Source organism: Sarcophilus harrisii, chromosome 1 (genome assembly GCF_902635505.1).
Source record: "Sarcophilus harrisii chromosome 1, mSarHar1.11, whole genome shotgun sequence".
In the NCBI taxonomy this organism is placed as follows: Eukaryota; Metazoa; Chordata; class Mammalia; order Dasyuromorphia; family Dasyuridae; genus Sarcophilus; species Sarcophilus harrisii.
This window is the reverse complement of record NC_045426.1, coordinates 622,808,637-622,825,922: the sequence shown is the minus strand read 5'-3', so window position 1 is coordinate 622,825,922 and position 17,286 is coordinate 622,808,637. Positions and strand designations below refer to the sequence as shown.

Here is a 17,286-nt window from a genome sequence, read left to right as displayed (position 1 = left end):
ATAATAAAAATGAATACAATAATTTTTGCATATTTGGCTTTTTCTCAAATTACCATCCACTTCTTTTTCAATTAGGTCCATCCTGTTGGTGACTTCATTTTGGACATTCTCTATATGTGTGAGAAGGTTGAGTTGCCACTGAAGATGAGAATCTCCTTTTTCTTCTGTATTTCTTTTTTCATTATAAATAAATAATGTATTCCCTTCTGATGAATTCTTCTTCAAAGAATTAAGAGGAAAAAAAACAAACAAAAAACTCCTTTAAAAATAGCTTTTCACTTGATTATTTCTTTTCTAGCTCTGATTTCAATAACTAAAGTATCATTTTTCAGTCACAAAAATACCTCAGCAATGTACATTTTAAACAACTGAACATAATTATGTTCCAGATTAAAAATTGGAGAAGAAATTCAACTGATTTTAAGTAACTTTGCAAAATAAAAAGAGGAGAAAAAAAAAATCACCCTACCAAAATATTTTGCTAGCATAGACTCTCAAACCTGATAATGCAAAATTGATGTTAAATCACAGTATTTCATTTTAGGAGCTGAAAGGAATATTAAATCTTTCCTATTCACTTGATATAAGCAATCACTATGTTTTAATGTATGACTTAAGAATTCATCAAGTAAATTATAGAATAAAAGACAAATTTTATCTGCTTAAAGTTAGTAGGTTAAGCAGTTTTTTCTTTTCTGAATTTTACTTTGCTATATGAAGTAACACTTAAATCAAACTTACTAATTAATCTTCTTCAAAAGTTTCCTCAATTTTTTTCTTTCCTTCAGGCTACGCAGCCTGATTATCATAATGGTCTACCCTATATAATGTTCTAACCACCCCCTACAAAATAAAAGGTGATTTCTTTCAAAAGAAAGGATGGTAAAAGACAAAGAATGAGAAAAAGCGAGATATACACAGAAAGACACCAGGCCTAAGTCTATTAACTTAAAGACACTTATTGAATAGATAACATATTTGGGATAGATAAATATTGAAAAATTGTAATTCGAGATTACACTCCTACCACTAATGTGCTAATTCATTGCCTTATTATGATAGGAGGATGATGTGACAATCTCAAAAAACTATATAAAGTATAAACTTTGGTCTATTCTACACTGAACTGAAACTGCTTCAGGTTGAGATACAACAATGTCGTCTGCCTAGTGTACAAAGGGCAGACAAGCTAAGTTCACATTCATCACCAAAATGTACCTTTCAGTTGTTAAAATCTATTAAGTATAAAAGACTTAGAATCTGCAGTGGAGGTGACAACCATACCAATGAAATCACAGAATGTTTGAAGCATAATTTTACAGAAAACTAGATTTACAGAAAGGGGGTGACCCATATTTGGACCAATATGATATATGCAATACCAGGAAGTATGAGTTAGCAGAGGATAAAAAGCACAGAATTAAGAGTTATATGACTTAGCTTCTAGTTTTGGTTTGCCTATGTAATCAATTCCCTCAATCTCCTTATGTAAAAAACCAGGATGAAGATATTTGTTATTTTACCAATATGCAAAACAATCTTTTACTTTTCTAATTGACTTTATCAAACTCCCCACAGTAGAGAGGTGATTATAGTGCTGGTTCTGAAGACAAGATTTTCTTGGCTTTACTTTTACTTATTAACCATCATGGTTGCTCAAAATATATGCATGGATAATGTCTTGTGTTTCAGATTTTCTCCTCCTTCCCCCTGAACCCTCCCCTACATGGCAAAAAATATGTTAAACATGTTAAAATGTGTTAAATTCAATATGTATAGACATATTTATACAATTTTCTTGCTGCACAAGAGAATTAGATTAAAAGAAATAAATGAGTAAGAAAATAAAATGCAAACAAACAACAAAAAGTGAGAATGTTATGTTGTGATCCACATTCAGTTTCTAAAGTCCTCTCACTGGCTATAGATAGCTATCTTCATCACAAGATCATTGGATATGTTTCAATTCTTAAAAGAGGAAACAGAATACTACTTTGAAAAGTATAGTCCTGTGAGCTTAACTTGGATTCCTGACAAAATTCTGGAAAACAATATTAAAGGATAAGAAGAATCAAGATTCACAAAAAGCCAATATGATTTCATTAACAACAGGGCATGAGGGATCAATATTAATTTCCTTCTTAACTGAGCAATTACAATGATAGATCTCAAAAATATGATGAAGTTTACCAAGTTTCTTAATTATTTAAGAAAGACTTTCATGCTACTTTTTTAATTCCCCAATCTTCAATCATCTTCATTTTGTATATGTTTACTTTTGCTGTTAACCTAGAATACAGCAAATATATCATTCTGCCTCATGCTTTCATCATGCTATATTTATTTAATCCATTTTTATTTAAAGTTATGATCAAACAATATGGCATAAGAGTAACAGAATATTTTTAAAAAATTAAATCCAAGTATCAATAATATATTGTTGCTGGAATTAGCACCATCTTGTTTTTGTTTCTTTTTAGTCAGTATTTTAATGTCAAATTACACTCATGGGCTCTCCTTCCCATTCCTATTTTACTTACTCAATTCCCAGTTCTTTAAGTTTACTTATAATAATTTTTTTTATTTTCTTTAGTTATCTATTTCTCCTCCTCTTTTGTTCCTTTTCTTTTCTCATTCAGTTAAGTCAAGGCAAACTTTCCCTTCTAAGTACTTATTTATAGTGGTTTTCTTTTATTATTCCACTTTCAAGAATTATATTCTATTTTGTGTTCCTCATTATTTATCTTCTCATCCAATCTATTCTGAATTCTATTTTCCTATTCTTGGGTACAGCCCTTACTTGTTCCTTCTCTTATATCTTCTCTGTTACCCAACATGAAGGGCAGGTATCAGGTTCAAGGTTTCTCTTCTAGCTGACATTATTGTCTTTGTAAATCTCACTCCTTCCCAATCTTTTTTCTGTTGTACATCATTCTTAGAAATATTAGTGTAAAAGTAAAGTAATTTCAGAAAGAAGTAGCTTTTATCACTCTGTGCTCCAAATTATTAGGCTGGCCCTATCCTCAGTCCTCATCATGATCAGTCCTCAGGATCATGACATCTCATCTCTAGTTCTAAGAGCCTGACTAAGGATTACCCTTAATCCTTGCAGTTACACCTAAGAACTATGATTTACATACTTCTGACAAAATATTTTGCCCATGGAGACATGTTAACTTCTCCCCAGACTTAATCCACCACAAGATCTTTTAATTTATGAATTCCTCCCTAACCCCATCCCCTAAAAATACCGTAAACCTTCTCCCAACACAAACAAAACCTCCTACCTATGGGAAGATTCCTCAACAAAAACAACTTTGTTGTTTAGGTAGTTAGATGTCACAGTGGACAGAGTGCCAGAGTCATAAAGTCAAAAAGATCCGAGTTCAATTCTAATCTCAGACACTTATTCTAGCAGTGTAACCATGGACAAGTCCCTTAACCTGTTTGCCTCAGTAAAATGAGCAGAAGAAAGAGAACACTGTCTACAGTTACAAGATTATGTGATGATCAACTTTGATGGACTTGGCTCTTTTCAACAATGCAGTGATTCAAAGCAATTCTAATAGACTTGAGATGGAAAATGTTAATTCCATCCAGGGAGAGAACCATGGAGACAATGTGGATCAAAACAGTATTTTCATCTCTTGTTGTTGTGGTTTGTTTACTTTTTAAAAAATTCTTCTGGGTTTTTTTTCCTTTTGATTTGACTTTTCTTTCATCATATGACAATGGAAATATATTTAAAAGAATTGCACATATTTAACATATATGAGATTACTTGGGAGAGGGGAAGTAAAAGAGGGAGAAAAAATTGGCACAAAATTTTACAAAAATGACTTCTGAAAATTATCTCTACATGTATTTGAAAAATACATTTGGAAAATGTATTGGAATTTGGAAAAATAAAATACTATTGGTGAAAAAAATTAGCATGAAAAGGAATAGCATAACAAAGATAAACAAAGGTTGTTAGTATTTTTTTGGGAATCAGGGCCAATACTTACAGATTCATGAGTTATTCTAAGTATTTCTATCAATAAATATGCTTCTTCACCTCTGGAGGAAAGTGCTCAGTCTAACCACTTTGTTCCTCTATCTTTTAAGATCTACTACCAAGTGGTATCAACCAATTTGTTCCATCAACATTTATTGACATCTACCTACTTAACAGACATTTATTAGCATTCCTCCCTCCCATCAAAAAAAAAAAAAAAAAATTGGATTAGATTTATTCTACTGAGTCCAAGAAAAAAAAAACACAAGAAGCAATGGTTGGAAGTTGCAAAGAAACCAATTTAGGCTTGAGAAAAAGAAAAACTTCCTTACAATTATTGGTATAACAATTTTCTTGTAATTATTGTATTGTTATACAATTTATTTAAGTCTGTCTACTGATAGCTTTTTATCCATTTATTGCCACTTCCACTGATTTATGAAATTAAAAGTTTAGAGTCAACCAAGCTTTGTTCAACATTAATTAATTTGAAAGAATAACATGAAACATATTTTTATTTTTAATCATCAGAAGTCATTGATCTTATTTTAAGGGCAAGGAGATTTTTTTTAAAAAAGTAAAACCATGAACTATACTAACCTTTGGGGCTTTAAATCATGACTTTAATTTCACTTATACAAAATATCTAAATATTAAACCTGGCATTCACAGGTAAATAGACTTCTATTGCAAATGTGGCATGGGAGAGAAAAGAGTATATTCTTCATAAGGTTATTATCCACAATTCCCAGTATCTTAATGCATCATGATAACCAAATTCCATTATAAAGTTGTGAATTCCCACTCTTGCAATAATTGGGCCTTTGATATTTCACCAAATGTTTCTGTAGAGTAACTGTACCTAGTAACACTGTTTTACCTGACAAACTATTTCTCTGAGGACAATAAGACAAAAATAAAAATTTCTCCATCTCATAGATCTTACATTCTATTTATCTGACATCAGAAGTTACTGTTGTACAACGGAAAAAATACATGATGAAGTCAGATGGCATGAAATCAAATCCCAAACTGCCTGTATGACGTTGGACAAAGCATCATATTTCAAATCTCAAGTTGCTTTTCTTTTATAAAATGAGGGGGTTAGACTGGATAGCCTCTATGGTTTACCCCAGCTCTACATATATGATCCTATGTTGAATCCACCATCCTTGTAAACATTGATGGTTAGGTCTGATAATATCTGAATATTTGAATACAACTGGCAGCATATAAATGAAGTGACTACTCTTTCAGAATATATCCATGACCAAAATCATTTTGCAATAGCAACATTGATGCAAAGTATAACTAAATGTTATCTAACATTTCAGAACTTTTGTCATACATCTGTTTGGCCAAATGTCCACTACTAACTTTGTTCCTACACAATTCATTTATGCCTATAACATTTCCAAAGAAACCAATTAAATTTGTTAGAATATTCTTAAAGTAAATGCCTTAGCATATGAATAAATAGAATTCTTTCCTACAAAAACAATACAATTAATATTCTCCCCCTGGTAAGGTACTAAAAAATTGCTAATCTAAATGTAATATGTAGTGTTGATTTAAAAAAAAATGAAACTCCATGTAAAAACCATTGCATGGTTCTTTCAAATTTCCATTATCAAAAACAATTTTTTACATTTAAAGTTTTTATCAAATTACCATAAACTTATTCCTAGTATGTCTAGCTCCCTACTGTGAACTTCATTCTGTATTTTCTGTATGTGTATAAAAAGGCCTTGTAAAGATAATCCAAAACTTTCCATTTAATCAAGTTTGAATTCTCACAGAATTTTTCTATATTGATTGTTTTCAAAACCACAATCAAAGGAAAGAAAATTACCTGTTCATTCATACCATCTTCTTTTATGGAAAACTGTAAACAATGTGTATCTTCTGTATGAAATTCTTGTTCTTCTTCAAAACTACTAACATCTTCATCATCAGAGCTCATAGGATCAGTAGATTTACAATCCTGAGCAAAATTTTGTGGTTTCTGGTAACTGTGCTCACTTGTAATATATGTTCCTTCCATTTTCCTGGGCAAACTAGGAGTCTCTTTATGATTCTGAGCAGAACAAGTCCGTTCTTCCAGATTAAGAGTGTCTTGCACTGTCATTTTTTTCTCTACCCCAAGAGCCATTTGATCTTGGTCTTTCCGTTTCCCTGAACAGGCCCAGAGATGAAGGTCAGGATGATCCCTGTTCCTTAAAAAAGTTAAGAGAAATTTTGATATTAAAGTAGTTTTTTAAAGTGAGATCTGGGGATACCTAAGGAACTCTGATACCTTTTTAGGGCGTTCATAAGGCCAAAACTATTTTCATATTACTAGGATGTTTTAATTTTAATATAATAAATATTGGTAGATATAATCCACATAATTTTTAAGAGTATAAAGAGATAGAAAAGTTTGAAAATAATCATATAAATGGAATCCTGATTAATTTAAATGATAATTTCCCCTCTTTATGATTAAAATATCATAATGAAACTTATAATTACAACAAATCTCTATTAAGTGGACTATCCAAATGGGCTCTGGACCTGTTATGCACCACATTCTTATGTTGCTTGATCAAACTGAGCCACTGTAGGCTTCCACCATTAGTACAGGGACAGGTCTTAGGCAATGAAAGAGAACTAGTATATATAAGAGAGTCTTTATTTACAAAATGTTATTTTCTCTGACGTGTGAAATTCCACAATTAAATATGGATATGCATTTTTGTTAAGCATCAAAATGAATGCAAATTTGCCCTTTTGTCACTTGTTCAATAGTTTCAACACTTCTTTACTCTATCATGTCTCTAGTAGATAAGGGAGAATTCATTATAATAGCAGAGTACAGAAAACATTCTTGTGAAAATCAGGTTTTCCATTTAATTTATTTAACACTCATGAAGTCCCTGCTACCTGTCAGATACTATGCTTAGGCAGTGGGTAAAAACAAAAAAGAATACCTACTCTCAAGGAATGGATATTTTACTACAAGAATACAATATGTACACAAGAATATAATTATATACAAAATAATACAAAAAGCCATTTCAAGAAGGAAAATCAATCATTCAATTACCATTCATTAAATTCCTACCTTGTACCAGGCACTTTGCTAAGTACTATGAATACCAAAAAAAGCCTAAAAACAGAAGAAGCCCACAGTCTAATGGTGGAGAGAAATATAACTAAATATAAATAACTATGTATAGATAAGATATATATGGGATAAACTGAGCACAATCCTGGAGGAAAAACTCAAAAGTAAAAGAGGACTAAATAAATCTTGTGGAAGATGGGATTTTAGCTGAGACCTGAGGAAAGCATGGGAAGCCAGAAGGCAGTGAGGAAGAAAGAGAGTTTCAGACATGGGGAGGAACCACCAGAAAAAATGCTCAGTTAGGAGATGGAATGTCTTGTGAAAAGAGGACTGTGTCACTAAATCACAGTTTGTAGAGGTGAAGTGAGATGTAAGAAAACTAGAATAGTATGCAGGCAGGGAGACCAATTATAATGCTACTGAAATAATCTAAGTTGTTGAGAGTCTACTAGTGTAGAAATTTTAAGTCAAGAAAAGGAGAAAATTTTATGAAAATAAGATAAATAAGATTTAACTAAGAGTGAAATAAAATAAAACAAAACAAATTCAACCCAGTTCTTGATTAATTATATTTTTTCTTTCTTTTTTTTTTTGCTTACAACAGTATTCAAATTTCATGCTTTTCTATGAATTTCCACTTACTTTAGAATTCCAATCTTCAGTTGTAACCCATGTAATACTTCTGTTACACCATATACATCAGCAAGCAGATGATGTGTTGAAACTATCTTTTTGGCATTGAGATGAGAGTAATTTTCCTTTAAAAATGATAACCCACACATTCGCCCATTGTTCAACCATTCCTTATCATAAAGATATTTTGCACTCCATCTTTGACCTGTGAATAATGAAATCATCTAAGTTACAAATGACCCAATTTGGGTTTCCTGTAAAATCTTCCACTGCCAATAGTGGTTGTGGATAGATAGGACAGACTTTGTTTCTAACAGCAGCATCAAAGGATATAGTACTGATAACTTAAAAGCAATTTCTAGTTTCAAGGAAATTACAGTAGGCAAATATTACAAAGATATAGTTACCAAAAGCTGAAAAACTTGAACTCACTCTTTACTTCTAAATGCCAAATTATCAACTACCAACAAACATTTAGTTGAGAGGGAAGGGATGTCACATTGATTTACTTTCTTCTCACTTCACTTTAAAAACTGTCACTTAGTTCTAGATAAACATCTAAAATCTTGCATTTCTGAGTGGCATTTCTGAAGTCCAGATGTGTACATTTTTTTTGTTGGCTTTTCTTTTCAATAGAGGGGAAAAAAAAGACAGTACTTTTTATCTTAGTTTGTAAAGTTACCTCTAATTTAAAAAGGGTGGCAGCATGTTGTAAGGGTAAAAGCATAGGCTATTGGATTCCATTCTAGGTCTGTTATGGGGCACTGGACAAGAAAGTTTATGACCACTAGCCTCAATTTAAGTCATCTGTAAAATGAAGTTATTAGACTACAAAATAAAAATCCTTCCTAACTCTAAAATTCTTTAATTTCACTTTTTTTCATCTATCTATTATTTGTAGTTGTCTGGAAATAGGCGTGGTTTGTCTTTGAATAAGTTCTTGTGACAAGAAGGGAAGCTCCAAGTAAATAAGTTTGAAGAATGTCTCTATGAATTCAGTTCAAATGTATGCAGCACTCTGATCATTTTCCTAGTTGTTGTGATAGTAAGAACACACGTGTAAAACATTGAAACTATCAAGAATGGAATACACAGAAAAGGGAATAGAGAGGACTCTTCTATAACCATAGAGACAAATCCATCTTTCTAGCATAATGATAATTATAGTTATATTTACATTTATTTTATTATTCTTTTAGCATCTTATAACAGAGATAACATTTTTGAAAGCATTTTGAAAACTATTTAGCAGAAAATATCATGCCAAAAATATTAAAAAATATAAATTATAGGTCAGAGAATGTTATATTAATGTTTATAACATGGAATAATTTATAAATTGTACATGTACTTATATAAAATGAATATATACATTTATTCAAACACTGTTGATTCAATCAAGGTAATTTTGGAATAACATTAATATCTTATCCATAAGACTTATCTTAAGCCACCCCACTGCATCATTTTTCTGGATAAGTACCTTTTCCGCCACTTGTACTAAGTAAATTCTATCTATCTACTTAGTGGTGGAAAATGATTACTGAGCAAATCAGGGGTAGTGACAACAAATTAGAAGAAGTGTGTTTTATAAGGCAACATCTAACCTACACCATAGGATACTCCTTTCCTGTAATTTTTAGGTAGGCAGATTCCACTGGCACTTAAGAGGATGAGTCGGGACACAGAACAGACATTAAAAATTATTGTCTATTGTAGAGCCTGTGCAAGGGCTATAGGGCTTGGAACTGCAGGTGAGTGGCAGAGCTGTGGAGAGGCTGAGAAGTAATAAGACGGTAAATGCAAAACTGTGAGAATGCAGAGAAGTAGCATAGTAAAAACCAGTCTTCATTGCCTGCCCAACACTTCAGGATCAGTTTTTCAAAGTCAACTGTGGACTAGAGAGCATATATAGGGAAGCAACTTCTCCTTCACCCTTATTCTGTCTGACAGAGAAGCCTCAAGTCTACAGCCAAAGCTCTGGGAAAGAGCTGGTAGAGAAGAATTTGGCATTGCTATGATAAAGATCATACAGTCTCCACTTCTGTAAAGTCCTAACTTAGTCTTTTACAAGTAAGAATGTTGAGTTAAATTAGGGAAGGTATTTCCCATTTATAACATAGTTCCCACTTAACTTTGTTTCAACAACATTATATTTTCACAGTATCAGTAAACAGAATTTTACAGGATACAACTATATTAAGGAACAAAGTAACAAAATTCCTACCTGGTGGATCCCTGCAAATATAGCAGATGTACTGCTCTGGGATGCTGTCTTCTAGCAATCCCATACAGACACTGTGTTGCCAACATAGGCACTCTTCACACTGTTAGAAAACAAAAGGCATTTTTATGATCCATTAGCTCAATTAAAAAGCAAATCTCTCTTGGTTTTCTGTCTAGATTACATTAATTCTTTGAAATAAGATCCTTAAGTAAAGCTATTTTTTTAAAGAAAAAATACTAAACATGATTAGATAATGATTCTCTAGTTCACATATACTTAGTGTGCTGTAATGATGTAATTGTAATAGGGTATTTAAGGGCTGAGAGGACTGGAAATAAGACATTCCATTTTTGACCATCCTCCTGGTGGCTCTCCCGATTCCTGCACTCCCTTCCATTAAGATCAAGACTGGGCCAGAATAAAGATTTTAGACTCTATTCCTGACTATCCTCGTGGTGCCTATTCTGCTGAGACCAAAGCCTGTCCGAAGCTACCTCTAGCAAGCTAGCCTGAACATTACATTTTTCTATTTTTAATTTGTTTCATGGGTCATCATAGCCATTAAATTCTTCCTCTTAAAGCTGGATTGCTGAAGAATCCTCAGCAGAGCCAGTGAATGTGGCTCTGAATCTGAGATCTTTTGTGGGCTAGCCTAGTTTGGAAGCATAGACACATATTTGGATGACTCTTTGTTGTTTCCTTGAGCCTAAAACTGAGTCTTCAATTAGCTCTCAGTGATCTGGTGTTAAAAAAGATCTAAATACATACAAACACAATATCTGACCATCCTATTTCACAGCTTCTGCCTTAGCTACTTGTTTGACATCAAATTTGTGACATCAGGCTAGAAAGATGACTCCCTGTATTTTCTCCTTTGGTGTTCTTTTTAGATCACTTCTGGGAGTAATTAGAGGATAGAAAGAGGAGAGCAAGCTGGCTGATCACAGCAGGTCTCTACCTGCTTTGTCATTTTCCACTATTTCCACATCATTACACAGTGATTCAAACTATAGCTCAAGTCTCTCTTGTTCCCAAAGGCAGCTGAATATAAGCAAAGGAGGTAGCCAAAATAACGACTTAATCAAGGATGTATCTTTTCTCTCTTTAACAAGTACGTTAGGAGTATTTTTCATTGAACTCTGCCCAATGAAGGATAAAAGTATTCTGCTCATAACATGATAGTACTGTCAGCAAGTAATCAAGAGAAAGATACTACATGGAAACTTATCTGCTTTGCCAGCCTTTGAAAAGTATGGAATCAATTTTAGTACCAGTCCCACAAGAAGAATCCCCATAGAAGAGAATTTCAAAGGCCATTTAAATGAACCAATACCTTAAAAAACAAAGAATGTCCTCTGCCACAAATCTAACAAGTGATTACAGCCTTCACTTGAAAAACTCCAGCACAGGCAAACATACTATCCTCCAAAGCAGCTAACTTCTCTTTTAGAACTCATGATTATAATTTTTTTCCTTCACATCAAGCCAATATTTGATTAATTTTTTTTCTTCCTCCCATTGCACATAGTTCTATTCTCAGGACTCAAGAATAACACATCAAATCTTTCATCCATATGACATTTCAAATATACTTATGTGTCCACCAACTCTTTATTTTTTATTTGCAAGATCTAGATGGCTTCCTTTTATATGTCTTCTCTCCTTTTTATCAATGTTATCTAAAATGTGGCCTCCAGAACCTATGTAAGATCTGAATATGACTTCATGATTATTGTCTAGTTCTGAGAACTAGACTACTCTTAATGCAGTCTAAAACTATATTAGCTTCTTTGTGCTTGAATTTGAGTTGTAGAATCTATTTGAAAGATTTTATACTTATCTTTTTAATTCATCTTATTAAAATTCAATATTCTATTCTAATAAGATCTTTCTAGGTCCTTCCTATATCATCCAACATGTAAGCTCTCCCTCCTAGCTTTCTGTTGTCAAAAGATTTGATCTGCTTGCTCTCTATGCTTGTATGCAAGTCAAAGACAAAATGTCCAAAAGTACAGGCCTAATATACAGATCTCTGCTGCATTTCACAAGATACTTTTTACCAGATTTCATAGTCCCACAAATGACTTTTCTTTGGATTTGGCTATTCAACTAGTTCTTAGTCCAAGTAAGTGTACTACTATCTAGTCTACATCTCTTTAACTTATTCATAAAAAAAGTAAGCTTTGTCAAATATTTTGTCAAGACCATTCAACAAGGTTAACTGTGTCTAAAAACCTTTCCTGAACCAATAAATAAAATGCATCAGGCATAATATGATTTTGATGATGGCTCTCTGTGATCACCACTTCCTTGTTATTCTTTAACTATCCCTTTAATATGATATCATAGAAGTTTGCAAAAAAGTAAAAATTACTGGTCTAAAATTTTCAGATTTCATTCTTTTCCCATTTTTAACCAGATCATAGTTCTCTTCCAATCTGTTGTACCTCTCTAATTCTCCATGATCTTTCAAAGATCACTAACAATAATTCAGTAATCATATCCATCAGGTCTAGAAATAACTGAACATACAAATTTCTTTGGGGTGGTAACCTGACCTCATCAAATGTAGCTAGATGCTTTCTTATGACTGTGCTCTTGTATTGGTTATAAATTCTCTATTGTTTATTTTTGTTGTATTTTTTCCCATACCAAAAATCATTCTCCTTTGCAGAGAAAACAGAAGCAAAATAAGCATGTAAAATTTCTACCTAGTTTCTGGCCTCTATTATTTATCATCGTTCCATCCATCCTGAGCAATCACTTTATCCTTTCTTTGATTCTTCTCCTTTCTACAAATTATATATTTTTACAATAACCTTTTGTGATGTTTTTAGCTGTGCTAATCAGTTCCAGCTCCTTCTGTGCTTTAGCACTCTAAAGAACTAGATCATACCATTGTGAATGTGTGTGTGTGTGTGTATACATACATACATACGTATAATATGTATATTATACGTATGTATATACAGTATCTTCCATGTTATCTTCCTTGAAGACTTGGATTTAAAATGTTGATTATTAGTGAAAACTGATCTCTATAAATGACTTCAAAATTAGCAAACCATTGCATGCACATTATCTCAGTTAAACCTCAAAATAAATTGGTACTATAGATAAATAAATTGGTACATTACAGATGAAGAAAAGCATTTAAGTTTAATGACTTACTTGCCCATGCAAATTTTAAAGGCAGAATTTGAACTTAGGTTTTCCTGTCTTTAAGTTCAGTCCCCTACTCATTAACTTACTCGACAGGACTATCTTATAAAACAAAGGACTTCTCTACTTACCTAATGGAAGAAATTTTGCTTGATCTCTATTGCTTTTCTTTTGTACAATTATGAATTAGAAAGATATACATACATACATATATATATAAATATGTAAATATATGCACATATATATACACATATGTATATATGTATATACATATATGTGCACACATATACACAAAATAGCAGTCAGCAAAAGATAGTAATAATATACTTAACATCTAAAGTAATATTCAAGATTAAAAGAAATATAAGCAAACAATTACCTGAATCATAAAACCATTCTCTTCATCCATTTCACAAATACACCTGACAATTTCATTAAGGGCATCATCTTCATCTTGAGACTCTTCAAAATTAGTGGAATCAAAGTCCTGATTGTACTCATCACCACTCAGAAGTAAACTTTCAGTTGAAGAGTCATCTAAGAATTCAACATCTGACAAATCTAAAAAATAAAGAAAAACTCTATGTCTATATTTTCCAATTTTATAGAAGTGTTTTTTTTTTTTTCCAGGAACACCTAAATTATTTCACAGAACAGTAATTCTGAGGAAATATGGAAGACTAGGAAAAAGCCAATAAACTAATAAATATTTAAGTATATAAGGTTAATAGTGAAAGAGAAAAGTAAGTACCTGACTACATAGATTATAAATGAGATTTAGTTTTTTTTTTACCATGATTTCAGATAACAGTAATGGGACTGCTACAAAATGACAGTGTATCTCTATAAAAGGGACTAATGATGTTCATAATAATAAATAATTTAAAAGGAATACGTCCACTATCTGGGGTTAACGACAGAACAGAATTTTTTACTTCTATTTTTTCTAGCAACAACAATGATTTTTCAAACTTGTAACTATAGAATAAAACTACTAAGAAGAATGTGAAATCTGAGATTCCTGAAATGATAAGGAGAATTAAATTATCAAATCCATTCAATCATTAAGAATTATTTCCCAGAAATAATTTAGACTTAATCAAAAGAACCTAAAAGTAATTTTTTTATGAATGTCAGAGGTCTCATAACAAGAAGTGAGAAATGTTGCTATGACTGATTTCCAAAGTTCCATGTACATTTTTAAAATGGATTATGGCAGTTTCAGCTCTTAGAGAGGGAAATCTGTACATCATAAGGCAACAAGAGTTCACTGAAAATTAATATCATTCCTTTTTTGTTAGGGTTATAGGCTGGTATTCCTTTAAAGCACACATTGATTTCTCATTGTGGAGGTGATCTAGGGTTTTCAAAAACTATGCTCTTTCAAAAACAAGCTCTTATTAAGTCTAGTTAAAAAGTATTTGAGAATGTCAAATTTAAGATTTTGACAGATCATTGCAGACTGTTGGAAGACCAGTTTACCTCATCATCAGCTTAGTCATATACATTTTTTAGCTGCAGCAATTCTTGAAAATCATGGACCAAGACACAGAGAAGAATGTACATGGGCTACTCACACTGAAGTAAAAATAGGACCTTATAGTAACTAAACTGAAAAATTAGGGAATGCTATAAAGGCATCCAGAATTTGGCAAGGATTTTGACAAAACATCTCATGATATTTTTATTTAAAAAAAAAAAAGGGAGAGAAAGAGAGAGAGAGAGAGAGAGAGAGAGAGAAATGCGAGTTGGACAACCTGCAGGAAAACAACAACTTTAAAGTATTAGGAATATACTAATAGAAATCTAGACGAGAAGAAGGGAATATCTACTGTTATTCCACTGGATCCTTTAGTAAGCACACATCAGTTCAACATTTTTATTTATAGCCCAAAGACCTAGAAAATATCAATCTGTAGTATGGCATCAGGCTGAAAGAAATAACAAACTGGATAATAGACTAAAGATTCAAAAGAAAAAATTGCTCAGTCAATAATGATCCCCATGTTTGTTTGTTTTTCAAATGGACTTCTATTAAGCTAAATATCTATTCTTGTGCAGTTAACTTAATGAAGCATATAAGACCTTACAGGTATCATTTCACCAAATTAGTTTCCTTCTATTGCTTCAGCTTGTGAATCACAGTATTGGGCAGTAGATGTTTAATAAATACTTGTTGATTAAAGGACTGACTACAAGCTAAGGACCCAGCTTACAAAAAAGGTCAATGTAATCAGGCTATATTCACAAATGTACAATGGTCATTCCAACTGTCCCATAGTATATCTGCCATTATATCATATCTGGCTTGGCATGTTCAATTCTATTATTTCACAGCTTTAAAGCAGATGTTAACAAACTGAAGCATATCAAGAGGATGATAATGAAACTTAAAACCTTGTCAGCTCAAGAGAATCAAAAAAATTGGATTGTTTTCCCTAAAGATTAACTGGGTAACAGTAACACACATGTACACACACAATTAGACGTGTGTGTACATACAAGGGTATTCCTGTATACCTAAGTGTACAACATACACCATCATGCTTTATACCTTTTACTTTTAATTTACTTATTACCTGGTCCAATCCTAAACTAAAACATTAATTTCGTCTACATAAGAACGGATTTTTGATTCCTGTAGGTAGAACCATTGTGAAATTGGAATTACACTTCTGCGTCTTTCCAGAGAGCAATGGATGGATATTACAGGGAGGTAAACTTCATAGGATTATTGGTGTACTGAAGGGACCTTAGAGGCCACTAAGTCCAACATCTCCTCATTGATGAAGAAAAAGGCAGAATGGTTAAATGATTTGTCCAGAGTCATACAGCTAGTGATTTAAGTGGAATACAAACCAATATTTTCCTGACTCCAAACCAAACACAGATAAGAGCTCTTTAAGAGAGTTATCTATAAATGAAAATGAACTGAATAATAACAGCTCTGATCTCATACCACAATGATTTATTTATTTTTCTGTCTCTGGAAAAAAATACAGGGGATTTCTACAAAGAATAGGATGTTAGTATTTAAAAAAAAAAACAAAAAAACCCTCTATCAGATTGCAGTATTTCTTTCTAATCTAGGGATTAAACCTGTTACTTTACTATTACAGTGAACTCCCAAGGGAAGAAAATCCCTCCATCACTTAAAGTTAGTATCTTATCTACAAATTATAATCATAAAGAGTTATCTAAGACTTTAACTTTTTCCTCTCACTACCTTTTTTTGCCCAAGAAATTTTTACATTAACCTGGATATATAGATATGAGAGGCATATAAATAGAAAATTTACTGATAATAAAACATAATTTCATGACCCCCTGCTTCAGCTACTAGACTTCACATGGGGTTACAATCCAGGGTTTAAGAAGCTGGGGTCTAGAATATTGAGTTAAGTGACTTGCTTAAGAGTCACAGAGGCATTAAGTGTCGAAAGGGCACTTGAACCCAGTTCTTCTTGGTTTCAAGGCTGGCTCTTTATCACCACACCAATCTCTCATTGTTTATATGTAACAAAGTAATTATTCTCTCCCTTTATCTTTCTGTGGAGTTTTACTCACTTCATTTCCATGATATAGTTTGACATACTAGGATTATTCAAAGTAAAAATAATATTTTCATGACATTATCAAGACAATAAAATAAAAATTAATTTTCAAACTAGCAGGTCAAACTAATCTCTCAGTTATACTGCAAACATTTAAAATACATCATGTCGCAATCTTTCTTAATATAAAGTATCCTAAAAAAAAAAGTTTCCTTACTCTCTCAATTTTTTTTTAACAATATTTCATACTTGATTTTTCTAGGAAACTGAATGGTGCTACATTTTAAAAAATAACATGCTTTATTTTGTGCTTTGTTAATCCTTTTTTTTTTAAGTATACTGAGATTTTTGGAGAAAACAAAACTTATGGTTGCTTATCAAGAATACTGAACTAAAGGCAAATACATTTATAAAAAGTAAATATTTAATAAAGAAACAATTTTAATACAACAGTGAAATGTATTAATAGCATAATAATTAGTTTGAGTTTCAGGCAGAACTCTAATAAATCCTAATTTGGTCAGGATAAATTTGAAATCCAGAAGTAACTGCCAATTTATGGATCTCTGTAGAGAAGCAACTATGGTTGCTTAGAATTAAGAATGCA

The 17,286-nt window shown here is 32.1% G+C and overlaps 1 protein-coding gene across 14 annotated transcripts in view; it reads right to left on the bottom strand.

Moving 5' to 3' along the window:
* Positions 1-17,286, bottom strand: part of PHF20L1 (PHD finger protein 20 like 1) — a 100,577-nt gene that overhangs the window by 5,860 nt on the left and 77,431 nt on the right. For 11 of the 14 annotated variants that reach the window (XM_031947216.1, XM_031947217.1, XM_031947215.1 and 8 more), the window contains 5 exons: positions 13,505-13,686; positions 9,964-10,063; positions 7,746-7,941; positions 5,850-6,213; positions 54-219 (listed from right to left, as the gene is read on the bottom strand). In XM_031947216.1, the coding sequence (XP_031803076.1) occupies positions 54-219; positions 5,850-6,213; positions 7,746-7,941; positions 9,964-10,063; positions 13,505-13,686 (1,008 nt within the window). The remainder of the gene's footprint in view (positions 1-53; positions 220-5,849; positions 6,214-7,745; positions 7,942-9,963; positions 10,064-13,504; positions 13,687-17,286) is intronic. The other 3 variants (XM_031947218.1, XM_031947222.1, XM_031947225.1) reach the window with 1 other exon arrangement.